Below are 13,633 nucleotides of genomic sequence, written 5' to 3'. Positions count from 1 at the left end.
CAGCACTAGAAAGAAAACCAGATGTAAAATAACAGATCACTTACCACCTAAGTATTTTTTTAAGTGGGTGAAGCAAGAGTCCACGTTACTTTTTGCAACTCTCAAAATCCTCCAGCCACACTAGGTAAGATGTGAGAGTTGTACTTTTACAAAGTACCATTTCAACCGTTTGCCTAGCAAGGCATGATTCTCCCCCTTGGGAAGCTCCTGCAATGGCCAGGCTTGACATAGCCTCCATCCCTCCAAATTTGACTAACCTTAGCTAGCAGTGACTATAAAGCATATGAACCTGCAAAATTATCTGGTGATACAGCTTTAGCCACACACAAAAGGGAAGCATTTACAGAATGACTCATTTTATTAAGGAAGCACAAGTATGCTTTTGTTTCTGATATGTTTCACGTTACAGTTCTCAAGAGAACTACATTTTGTTCCATGCCACAATTTGGTAATCACTGATAATTTGTTCCATGGATGCCTGAGGCAGATTTGCATCACTATGGGAATGCTAACAAGGTTGTTTAAATGTAACAACTGGCTGCTTCAGCAGCTTTTTCTTTTAGCATATTTCTGTTCTGGTGTTACAGAAAATCCCTGATCTTGAATGATGTCTAAAGTGATCTTGAATGGCTTTTTCAGATAATAACACAGACATTTTGTTTTCATACATGGTTTTTGGACATTTTTCAGCTCACACCTACGTGGGGAGAAATGCCGTGTCTGAAACCACTCCTGCATATTGGCAATCGAGTTAGAAATTGGATGTTCTTTATACATCCCATGTAAAGCAGTTCTTCACCTTTAGTTTCTATTCTGTCACTGGTCTGAGTGGTTGTTTTGGAGCAATCTTGTCAACAGCGCTGGTTAGATTTTGATTCCACGTATTGACCAGAGATCCAATAGGATCATTGGTGATGCCAGCCATAGAATCCTCTAAAGCCTCCTGGAATCTCAAGGATCCGTTAACCTTTGAAAGTGGACCAGGGGTAGGTTGTAGCTGTGATACTAGGCCTGACCAGAAAGTGATCTGTCCATGACAGCTTTGAGGTATTGATTACCTCCGCCCACAGATCCATATGTTCTGAGCTGAAAACGGCATCCAGGGTATTAACTGCCAAATGCATTGGTCCAGTTTCAAAAAATATGTCTGTATTCATTGTATATGAGATATGAGAATCTCATGATCATGTGTTTGACCACAACTCCTATCACCTCCACCCAACCTAAACATTGATGTGGTATTGTGAGACTTATAGTCCAACACCATATGGAGAATTAGATTTTGTATATCAATGCTTTATAGCAGTTGCTATTACACTTGTGTCCTTTCAACAACCCTGGGAAGTTGTTTTTAGCTTTTACTACTCTCTTCCTAGTAGAAGTTACGTATCTCTTATCTGAAAAACTTGGGACCAGATGTGTTTTGATTTTTTGGAATACCTGTATTTGAATATTACACACATAATGAGATATTTTGGAGATGAGACCAAAGTCCCAACACAAAATTAATTTATGTTTCATATATACTTTATACTCATAGCCTCTATAGAACTTTTTAAAAAAATTTTGTTAATGAAACAAAGTTTGTTCACACTGAACCATGAGAAAACAAAGGTTATCATTATCTCGGCCACCCAAATGTGGATTTGGGGGGATTTTGGATTTACAGATATGGAATGCTCAACCTGTACCAAACCAAAAGAACAGAAAATATATATAACTTTGCAAAAGATTGGACCTGTTGTTAGGCTCATTTTCTTATCACAGCAAAATTGATGTAGTTTTCTTTTGTACCTTTAAAAACATACTAATATTTAGAAATTAACAGATAAAGAAGCACTGTGGCTTCCTAGCTGTGCTTCCCAATGCTATGGATAAATCACACATCGTTCCATTTGTTCTCTATTACAAAAAGATCTTTGAAGCATCCTTTGTTGGGAAATTGCACAGCTGTGGTCCTGATAATATTCAGATATGAAATCAACAACATTCATTTAATGAAGAAAACAAAATTGACTTCCCATTAACTTGCAGGGCAGCAAAACAAGGCCTGCTGTGTATAAACAGAAGTGGGAAGCATGCAGCCCCCTGAATGTTCTTGGGTTGCCAGTGCAATGGTGGGAGATGTTCGGAAGGTCCAATGGCTCCCGGCTGTCTCCTATAAAATAGACTCAAACATACTCAAAGCTTCAATTTTCACATTTCCTTAGAAGCATTTGGTCTGTTGCAGATTGTCTCTTAACTGATAACACAGCAAAAGTGGTGGTCACTTTTATACCTTTAGCAATTGCTTAGAAAAGGGAATTTCAACTGGTCTAGCTTGTCATGCTGCATTGTCTCATTTTCATTCTGATCTTACAGAAAAGGAAAGCTGCCACCGTAACTTGTTGCTGGTGTAACGTAGGTTGGTAAATAACACATTTTGTCACTGAAGCCACATGTGAATCTTACTCCCAGATCAGCAGGCAAAGAAGGTTGGAAAACTGGAATAGAAGGGACCACACGCCATTTGATCTTGGCAACTAAGCAAAGTCAGTTCTGATTAGTACTCCAGGCTACATTCAGAAGAAGGAATTGGCAAAACTAACTCTTGAGTATTCCTTGCCTAAGAAAACCCTAATGAAATTCATGGGGTCACTGCAATCGGACAGATAATTTGAAAGCACACACTAATTCATACTATAATGTTTGATTCATTTTACTTGAATGAAATCTTTGTTTAAAATTAAACGCATGAGAATGAGAAGGATTATTGCAGCAAGTCAGTTACAAGTCTGGCTGGAATAATATACATACAACTAAATGGGAAGTTTTCCAGGGGTCCCATGACATTAGAACCCATTTTCTCCTTTTCTGGATCAATAGAAATGTTTTAATGCTAGTAGTTTTCTTAGACTTATTTTCACTAGAAGTAATTAGTGGGGCTTACTAGAAACGGGAGGGGAAAATATTTTAACAGAAAGTTTTCCATGAAGCAGGAAGTTTCTAACAATCGTTATCAAGCTTCGGTCTTTAAGGGACTCCTGTGACAACTTGGCAAGGGAACATTCAGCACAAAAGTTACTAGAGCCACGCATGTCTGCCTTATCTTTCCTTTCTGTTAGGAGTACATGAAATTCCCATTACCAAAATCCTAACCTAATGAGAAATGTATCCAAAGAAGAATATGTATCTGATATCTTTAACAGATGCATAGTGAGGGAATTTGGGGTAACTGAAGCTTGTTATTAAGGGTTAGGAAGATTTTTTTAAAAAGCATTAACACCAACTCCCTCTTTTATTGTATACAGATGTCAGGAGCCCTGCCTCCATTTCAGTTGGTCACTGCAGAGAATCAAAAAAGGAGATGGTAGAAAGTTATTGCTGATTTATTTGTGTTCATTTGAATGCTTGGCATTCTCTCTTCTATGCTTCAATTAACCTGCTGGTCTAATTTTTGTTATCTGTCTCGTTAATGAAAAATAGAGCAAAGTATTAAGAAAAGGCAAACACTGCATTAAGTATGTTTATGTGGATATGAATCCCACTGAGGCCATGGGACTTTATTCCCAAAGAAGGTTGAATCCCAATTGTATCAGTATTACAACTTGACACCATTTTAATTGCCAGAATGAATGCTATAGGAGCATGGAAACTCTAGTGTAGGAAGGATCAGCACAACAGAGATGTCTGAGAAATTTGTAAAAACTACAAGTCCAAAGATTCCGTAGCATTGAGCCGCGACAGTTAAATTTGAGTCAAACTGCACTAATTCTACAATGTCGATGTACCTGAAGTGTACACAGAATTCCAACCTTCGAAGCCACTCAACAATTTGCTCCAGCAGGAAATTGGTACACCTAAGTACCTTTCAACCTCCCACGCCACATGCACTGCCAGCTATAAAGCATCCTTCAAGCATTAAAAATGTACATTTTTATGTTCAATTATGTCTAGAGGATTCTATTTTAAAACTTGAGAGGGAAATCAACAATTATACCCTGAAAAGCAATTGAAAAAAACCAAATGTCAGCAACACAGAGTGCTTGTTTACATGGAAATATTAAAAATGTTCCAGAGGCACCTGAATAATAATAATAATAATAATAATAATAATAATACTTTATTTATATCCCACCCTATCTCCTTGATGGAATTCAGGGCAGTTTCCAGCAAAATAACAAATTTGCAAACATTCAATGCTGAAAATAAACAAATAACAAATCAAAACAGTGGATAAAACAATCTCAATATAAAAATGATAAAACTAACAAAAAACTAACAAAAAATTAAACTTAAACATAACATAACACATCACATGATAAACTCTTAAAAATAGACTAAAAAGATTTTAAAAGCTGAAATGCTTTACAGCATCATTTTCCTCACTTCTCTTGCTGCCAAAAGCCTTTTTTGCTCACCTTCCTCACAGCCCAGATTCTTTCCACTGCACCTTCCTTGCTTTCAAACTCGATTTCCCTCCCACCATTCAGGGGATGCTTTGATTGTGCTTTTTCTGCATGGTGGCAGAAAAACCTTGCAATGTGTACCAACCAACCTAATTTCATGTGGTGTTGAGACGCTCAACAAGGCCTCCTCTGAAGATCTCAGTGTTCTGGAAGACTCAACAACTCAACAACAAAGCATGCAGAATCAATTTGTTTTTATTTTTAAGATATAGTCTTTCAGATATCGCTGTCCAAATCAGTTGTAGATCACCATCATCTTCAATTTTGCTCAGAAACAAATTAGAAGCCAGAGTAGTTCTTACAAGACCAATGTTATAAGGTCTCTAAAATGCACACCTGATATCCATCTGGTTGCTGCATTTTACTCCAGATGCATTTTCCAAGAACTATACCGTCAGTACATGGATAATACCAAACTCCAAAGCTCTGGATGACTTCTCCTTGTGGCTTCATATAGATATTAAAAATAAGGGACAATACTGATTCATGTGCAACCTCATAGCTTTATTCTGATTCAACCACAGTTCCCCCAGCAAGATCCTCTGAGAACATTTAGCCAAGAAAGACTAGAACTGCTGCAAGACAATGCCCCCAAGCCCCATATCTGCCAGACAACTTAGAAGAATACTATGGCCAATGGTATCAAATGTTGCTGAAAGATCAAGGAAGAGCACCTCCTGGTGTAGGTCATCTATTAAGGCAATTTTTCCCATAATCATTCCTGAATCCAGAATGGAATGGGTCCAGGTAAGCTTTCCATTCAAGAAAACTTGGAATTGTGTTGTCACTACACACTCTAGGGCCTTACTTAGAAAGGGGGATTAGAAATTGTGCTGATGTTACCTAAGGTGGGTCCATTCAAGGGTTTTTTTTACCAACCAAGATCTCTTTCAGAGAAATTGGAAGATAGCATTATTACCAAGGCTATCAACAATCTCTACCACCCAATAGGCCAGTCCTCTTCTGGCAGTTTTAGTTAGCCAGGATGGCTATGGGTCTAAGAGATAAGTAGTTGGCTTCACCTCTCTAAGAAACTTGTCCACATCAATATGCTGAAAAAACCTGAAACTCATCCATCAAAAATGGGCAAATCTATGAATTATTGACATCTCTGACTCTGCCTTTAAGGTAAGAACAAATCCAAGTAGAACAATGTACATGTGTGTGAAGATGGTCCTTGCATCTATTTTCCATACACACACATGACTCCAGTGGCAGGAGATCTCTGATGATGTACATGGATCAAAACAAAGCATATGATCCTATGCAAGACAATTAGCATGAACAGTTTCCCCTTATCTATGTGAACATAATTCAAAGGCATGGCTGGATGAGTCTACAATATTGGTATGCAAAGAGATCATTTAGTACCTTTGAGACTAATTAAATTAAATTGTAGCATCAGCTTTTGTAGACTAATTTATAGCTCCAAATGCTGTGAACATTGTTTGTTCCATGAGTGGGAGGGACAAGCAGACCTGCAAATATTATCAAACTGAAAATCCCACAATCCCTCACCATTAGCGATTCTGTCTAGGGCTATGGGAGTTTTGCAGTCTAGCACCATCATTTGCAGTCTAGAGCCACACTACTGTATTGCATTGTAGTGGCCCTGATGATCTAACTTGCCTCTTCAGCAGAGTTCCCAATGCCAAAAAGCAGGCCATGCCAAGACACCCCTTTGCAGCCACTTTCTGTAATGGCTCTAACCCAAGCATGGGCAAACTTCGGCCCGCCAGGGGTTTTGGACTTCAACTCCCATAACTCCTAACAGCCAGTAGGCTGTTAGGAATTATGGGAGTTGAAGTCCAAAACACATGGTGGGGCGAAGTTTGCCCATGCCTGCTGTAATCTCTGTAACTATCTTACTCTGGGGGAGGGGGCAGTGTTTCCATGAACAGATTTCTCATCTGGCCACTTTGAAAATTTCTTTGCCATGAAGATCAGCTTTACCGAACAGAGACACCAGCATGAAGAAAGATGCATGTAATCTCAGTGGGATGCCACAAGCCCTCAATACTTTACAATGGAAAAGATTTAAACTTACAGCTAGCTCTGCCGCCTTACGACTAGCCTCCCACTGCTATACCTTTCAGTACAACAAAACCAGCAGGAGAGCAGATTATTTGACCACAGCAGCGATCCATCAGGGGAGCAGAATCTTAATCAGTTCAGTAAAAATGAGGCACAGCAGTATGGGGTACGCTGGAAGTGGCAAGCCTACTCTGAGCTTTAGTTAGCAATGAATTAGGGCAAAGAACAGGAAGCCATTTTCCATTATCTTCCAATAAAGCCACTCAGTACTGTGCTACTGCAGTAATAAGCACAAAAGTGAATGCATTAGAAATGCCAGAATAATTATTTTAAAAATACTTTCTGCTTCAGAAGGACATACATCGATGAGTTGCTTTATTTTCTTATTACACACATAATTCTCCAGAATATATTTAGGAAGTACCTGTAATAGAAATTGGCTGTTCCTTCAGCTCTGAAGGAAAGTGGGATCATTATGACAGAATGATTTCAAATTACTTCAGGGAGGTGCCACCAAGAACAAGTCTGTCTGTCTCATTAAGCCTGTTTCAGAAACCTTGTATCCATCGCCATTATCACCATCAGTGCCGTCTCTCACAAAGCTGTTTTTAATGCACTAAGGGGTTTTGTGATAGTGACAAATAATCTATCAAAAGTATGCTGAGCTGTGGTGATGACACATGAAGTCCATCAACTCAGGTCCATGAATTCACCACATTTTCACATGGCCTGACCTGGACACATCTGGCTAATGATGAGAATGGACTCTATTCACATAATTTGCACACTTATCACTGAAAGACAAAAGTAGTACATGCAGTTGTATTTGCTAGTTTCAGTTTTTTACCTTACATGTAGTACGTAAGATCAGCTTTTAAAGTGTAAGAGGGTCTTGCATTGTTTTAGTTAAATTGTTTTAAACAACCTTTAAAAAATGTAACCATTATATTTTAACTGAATGATTTTATTAACAATTGAACTCTACCCAATATATAACATGTGAACAAGAGCATGAGCATAGGGCTATGGCTTCTGAGAAAAGGAAACTCTGAATATATTTCTGTAGCCAGAAATTTTTTTTGGGAGGGGTTGAAAATTTCGGGGGGGGGGTGAAAATTTCGGGGGGGGGCTTGAAACCTGCCTTCTAGCTCACGCTGAAACAAGGAGCACAGCAGGGGGCAGAGCAGCCTTCAATAGCCTGCAGCTCCGCCCCTGTCAACCACCTCCACCAAGTCTGGCCTTCTTAATGAGAGCGTTCAACATTCCCCTCCCTCCAACTTGGTTGCTTCACTACATCGGTTGTGTATATGCTGAGGAGAGGTTTTGGGTTGTGTTTTTTTTTTTTGGGGGGGGGGGAGGTTGTCGTGTCAGGAGCGACTTGAGAAACCCAGGGGACGCCTGGATGATTTGATGTTTTTATCATCCTTGTGGGAGGCTTCTCTCATGTCCCCACATGAGGAGCTGGAGCTGATAGAGGGAGCTCATCCGCCTCTCTCCGGATTCAAACCTGTGACCTGTCAGTCTTCAGTCCTGCCAGCACAGGGGTTTAAAATAATGGATTTTGATATGACTGTAGATAAGTTGAGAGTTGTTCTGTGGAGAAGATAAAGTACTAGCAATCCCTCAGGGAGTCATTTTCCTACGCAGACATTCAAAAAGTCCAGAAGTGGCACCATGCTCGTGAAAGGGGTTGTGCTTCTTTTAGGTTCTCCTGGAATTGAAAAAGCTCTCGCCTTTTGCCATTTTACTCAGAGAAGGGGTGGTTCCTTCATTCCTTGTAAAACTTAGGATACAGTACTTACAGTGACCTGTGAAGAAGTTGACTCAGTTTTTTGGGGTTGGGTATTTGGATGTACATTCCTAGACTTATGCATTAGTCTACATCAGTGGTTCCCCACCCTTTTTTTTTTTGACCAGGGACCACTTTGACTAGGGAGCACTCTCCAACATTAGTACCAAAAGGGTTACTAATCGGTTTTTGGTCAACTTTAGATTCAGTTTGGTTATTTGGGATGCTGATTCAGAAAATGGCATTGGACAGACCACATCAGCTCACCCTTGCCCTTACCTGGGCTGGGCTCACCTGGAGGTAGATTCTAGAGATGCAAGGCTGGGTGGGAGGCCATTCACTTGGGGTGACACAGTGTGGCCATGGCCAGACCCCCCTCCCCAGGCTGCCTCTGGGCTGCTCCTGAGTTTTGGCAGAAGGAGGAGATGAAGCGGTAGCGGGCACTGCGCCGGCTGCGGAGGTACTCCTGGTGGCTGCGGGTGAGCAAGGTGTAGAGGAAGGGGTTGATGCAGCTGTTGCTGTAGGTGAGGCAGGTAACCAGGTAGTGAATGCCCTTCTGGGTGGGCCGGGCCAGGCCTAGCGGCCCGTGGTAGAGGGGCACCAGCTGCCAGAGCCAGAAGGGCAAGAAGCAGGCCCAGAAGAGCAGCACAATGCTGAGGAGCAGGAGCAGGACCTTGCGGCGTGGGGTGTGGCGGGGCTCCTGCTTGCGCGGCGGGCGCTTCAGCGAGGCCAGATAGGCCAGGGCCAGGCGGGCATAGAGGGCCCCGATGGCCAGGCCGGGCCCCACGATGCTGGTGCCGAAGAGCAGGCTCAGGTAGAGGCGGTAGGCCTGGGGGCTCCAGGTGGGGGCGCAGAGGTGCTTCCCGCCGGGGCCCCGGCCCAGGCTCACCATCAGCATCATGGGCAGCGCCAGGAGCAGCGAGAGGGCCCAGGCGGCGCCAGCCAGCGCTCCCTGGGCCCTTGGGGTCCCGGCGCAGCCCCGGGCAGCCAGGGGCCTGGCCACGGCGCGGTACCGCTGGGCGCACATGAGGGTCAGGGTGAAGATGCTGGCGTGCATGCTGAGCAGGTCCAGGCTGAGCAGGAGGCGGCAGCCCAGCGCCCCGAAGGGCCAGTCGCGCGCCAGCGAGGTGCTCACGATGAAGGGGATGGAGCCCAGGTAGAGCAGGTCGGCCAGGGCCAGGCTGGCGAGGGAGGGCGCCAGCGGGGACACGCGGGAGGAGGAAGAGGCCGCGGAGCTGGGCGGGCAGCAGCAGCAGCAGCAGCAGCGCCGGCCCGAGCGCCACAGCAGCGCCAAGGTGTACGTGTTGCCCGAGACGCCGGCCACGCACAGCAGCGACAGCGCCACGCCGAAAGCCCACGCCAAGGTCGCCTCCGCCGCCGAATCCTCCTCCTCCTCCGAGGTCCCGTTGGCCCGCTCCTTGGCGCTCAGGTTGCGCTCCATGCCCGGCCCAGACCCCCCGTCCAGCCAATCACGGGCGGGTGCGCGCGCGCTCAGTCTTACTTCCCAGAGCACCTGGATGCGGGCTCCAAAGGGGCGCAGAGGGCTTCCAAGTGGCGCGCGGGGTGAGCAGTTCAGCCAGTCGCAGGCGGGCTTCTCGCAGGAGGCGCGCGCGCTCTCTCTTTCCCAGTCCCAGGGCACCGGGTGCCCAGGAGCCCCGCGGAGGCGGCAAAGGAGGGCAGGGAGAGAAGGCTTCCTGGCGACTCCCTGCCTGCCTCCTTCCTCCCTTGGAACCCCGTGGAAAGGGAAGGCGCTTCTTCTCGGTCCGGCGTGGGCACGGGGCACTAGCAAGTCTTAAGAGGGTGCCCTCCAAAGCACGCCGCCTCGGAAGCGCAAGCAGAGGAGGAGGAGTGGCACTCTCCTCCTCCTCCTCCTCCCGCATCTATGAATTTCCAACTTTACACGGTTGTCCTCGCCGTGTCGAGCTATATAAAATGAGACGATTAAGTTTTCTCTTTCCGAAATGCTTGGCGCCAGAAGCCTTTCCGATATTGGATTTGTTTGAATTGGGGAAAAATCATGAAGGTGCATACTCTGTGGCATTCGAGCATTTTGGCACCACTTTAAAGGCCTTGGCTCAGTGCTATAGGGGGCTGGGAGTTCTAGTTTGGCGAGGCACCAGCGCTCTTTGCGAGATAAGAGTAAAGATCTTGTCATTTATTATTTCTCCCATTTATTATTTCTCGTGTCAGGAGCGAACCAAACAGTTGCATTATATTTATAAAACACACACACAAAGTTTGCAAACTTGGCATTCTGTTAAATGTCTTTTGACCAGTATCTGACCACTTGGAGTGCCTCTGGTGTTAATATAAGAAGGTCCTCCATGGTGCATGTGGCAGGGCTCAGGTTGCATTGCAGCAGTGGTCTGTAGTTTGCTCCTCTCCACACTCGCATGTCCTGGATTCCACTTTGTGGCCCCATTTCTTAAGGTTGGCTCTGCATCTCGTGGTGCCAGAGCGCAGTCTGTTCAGCACCTTCCAAGTCGCCCAGTTTTCTGTGTGCCCAGGAGGGAGTCTCTCATTTGGTATCAGCCATTGGTTGAGGTTCTGGGTTTGAGCCTGCTCCTTTTGGACTCTTGCTTGCTGGGGTGTTCCAGCGAGTGTCTCTGTAGTTCTTAGAAAACTATTTCTTGTTTTAAGCCATTGGAGTGCTGACTGATATCTAAACTGGGGATGGACTGGAGATGTCACTGCCTTGGTCCTTCCACTATTGGTTGCTTTTTCCCAGTGGATGTCATGTGGTGCAATACCGGCTAGACAGTGTAATTTCTCCAGTGGTGTAGGGTGCAGACACCCTGTGATAATGCGGCATGTCTCATTAAGAGCTACATCTACTGTTTTAGCATGGTGAGATGTGTTCCACACTGGGCATGCATACTCAGCAGCAGAGTAGCATAGCGCAAGGGCAGATGTCTTCACTGTATCTGGTTGTGTATCGGCTTTTGTATGATATTATTTCTAGCACCCACTTTTTGCTTGATATTCAGGCAGTGCTTCTTGTAGGTCAGAGCACAGTCTAGGGTAACTCCCAGGCATTTGGGTGTGCTGTAATGTTCCAGTGAATGCTCAGTCCTCTGCCCCTTGCCTTGAAGGTATCAAGATGGAGCAAGGGTGAAAGCTTCTTGGTAACCCCAGCAGTCTTAACTGTGATTTCTGTTTCCTAGTTGCTGTTAACAGAAAACAACAATCTCAAATGCCAGCAAAGACCATTTGTTTCACTGCATCCTGGTGTATGACAGTTGGGGCTTCCGGAAAATGTGGTCAAAGTTCTCAGAATTCATGTTGTTTCCATTGTGACAGTTCAAGGAGAAACAACCTCAGCCAGTGAACTCCTCTTGTCCTTCCATTTTTAGGCTTCTATGATCATGCAGCTTTCTATCTGTTGTGGATTGCAAATCCCAGCAGCCCTAGCCAATACAGTAAATTGGGAGAAATGTTGGCCATTGCAGTTCAACAACTTCTGAATGGCCAGTTTCCACGCTGTCTGAGGATATGTAGACAAGTCATAAAGAGAAAGGGGTTGTTTCTGTGCATTCTGGATCATTAATTGCCTGCATTTGAACTCTTTTTCCAACCCCTCAATTCCTTTATTAACAGGCCTGTCATTTTATGATAGAAGTCTCATAAGTATGAAATTCAATTGACTGACTTGCACATATCTGCATCTGAATTTCTGAACCCAAATAAACAAACAAGTTCTTTTAGCATACATCACAGTCAATTAAACTTGTTGTCCTTTCTATGTGAAGAAGAACTGTTCTGAGATGGGGGCCACTGCCTCTTGTTATTGTGACAGTTGCATTACAAGCTGTTAGCAAGTAGCACCAATTCTCTACTGATCAATTAATTCAGGACACACTTTTAGTCAATCAATGAAGATTAGGTCAATTAATCTGAGTGGTTGCAAGCTCACTGAATCAGCTATTTAGAGAGAGGCAGAAGAAGAGAAACTTAGCCCATACTGAGCCAGAACAGGACTTGAAAGGTGATGAGCCAGTTTGAAAGGAAGGCGATTTTGAAAACTTCTGTTAGTCCCTTAATGCAAGATCAAACACTATTTTGTATGCACTCATGATGCATCATTGAACTCTAAATATGCCAAAGATAGAAGTGCTTCTTAGTGGAGTGAGTTCACACATTGGGGTGCAGGAGGGGATATGTTATGACCCTGATTATGGCATCACTCAAAACTGTTTTGTAGCCTGCAACCCCTCTAAATTAGCTTTTCCTGGTCAAAACAAAATACTTGTACAAAAGGAAGAGCATCAGTTGCCTTTTCTAGAAGCCTCTAGTAATTGCAGTTTGATCTAGTCAACATTTTACAAACTTTTTTCTAAATTAGAAGTGAACTTCTGACTACTTCCACTTCTAGTACTTTATTTCATCTGTGCTCAGTATTTCAGACATAATCCTTATTTGTAAAGATTTGTTTTCTTTCCTATTTGATTTAGTCCATAAATGTGTCTCTAGATTTTCATAAATTGTATGCATTAAGACTTAGTTGTACTGGCTTCTTCCTCTTATCTGTGCATGCTAAAGCTGCACAGTGAGAAAGGAAAGACATTTTTAATTTGTAGATTCTCACTTTAGATTTAACATTTACTTGCTTGGAGTAACCCCCTCGCCCAATAAAGTTATAGATTATAGTTTAGTGGGGTTCACACTAAAAGAACCATTGGAATATATGTTGTTGTTGTTGGGTTTTTTGGTTTTTTTTAAAATGACAACATGTTTTATCTTTCCTGGAGCTAAACGTATTATGAGGTATTTTACCCTTGTAACCACATTTTATCTTTTTCAAAACTCTTTGAAGTAGGTTTAGTTGAAAGGCTATGACTAACTGAAAGTGGTCATATGAATGCTGTGAGGAAGCTGGGTTTTCAACTGATCTATAATGTCTACTGGGCAGAGAGAGAGGGTGTAGGCATAGAGTTTGGGATCACAGAGAAAGCAGTAATTTGGAGCAGACCCTGCACAGATAATTTGATTTTAAATGATGCATTGTTTATTTACCATCTTTGTACTCCGCCCTTCTCACCCCGAAGGGGAAGCAGGGCAGTCTTACAACATGTAACAATTTGATGCTTTATCAAACAACAGCAATAAAATTATATTTGTCAAAGTTGTCATGCACATTCATACACACCCATATAAATCTTATATTTATTGCTTTTTTAAAAATAAAAGACTTTTCTAACTTCATTACATAAATTTCAAGATTCTTCTGCTTAAAGTAGTAGTTCTGTGTTTTTTCTTCATTAATAACCTATTGACAATTGACTATAGCTTCGTTGGTAAAGAATCTCTCAGATATATTTGTGATTTTATCAGAGCGAATGTTTTTAGCACTCCACAGAAGAAG

The 13,633-nt window shown here is 43.2% G+C and overlaps 1 protein-coding gene across 1 annotated transcript; it reads right to left on the bottom strand.

Annotated features, from left to right (window-relative positions):
• Positions 1–8,536: 8,536 nt before the first annotated feature.
• On the bottom strand, positions 8,537–10,081 carry LOC132765549 (urotensin-2 receptor-like). Its single transcript, XM_060759830.2, has one exon. The coding sequence runs from the start codon at positions 9,710–9,712 to the stop codon at positions 8,609–8,611; it is 1,104 nt and encodes a 367-aa protein (XP_060615813.2). The 5' UTR covers positions 9,713–10,081; the 3' UTR covers positions 8,537–8,608.
• Positions 10,082–13,633: the final 3,552 nt, after the last annotated feature.

The sequence above is a fragment of the Anolis sagrei genome, chromosome 2 (assembly GCF_037176765.1).
Source record: "Anolis sagrei isolate rAnoSag1 chromosome 2, rAnoSag1.mat, whole genome shotgun sequence".
Lineage (NCBI taxonomy): Eukaryota > Metazoa > Chordata > Lepidosauria > Squamata > Dactyloidae > Anolis > Anolis sagrei.
Note: the sequence above shows the minus strand (reverse complement) of the source record. Positions and strands in the feature narration are given on the sequence as shown.

Coding starts and splice junctions, on each gene's coding strand:
- LOC132765549 (XM_060759830.2), bottom strand. CDS start 9,712: ATGGAGCGCAACCTGAGCGCCAAGGAGCGGGCCAACGGGACCTCGGAG.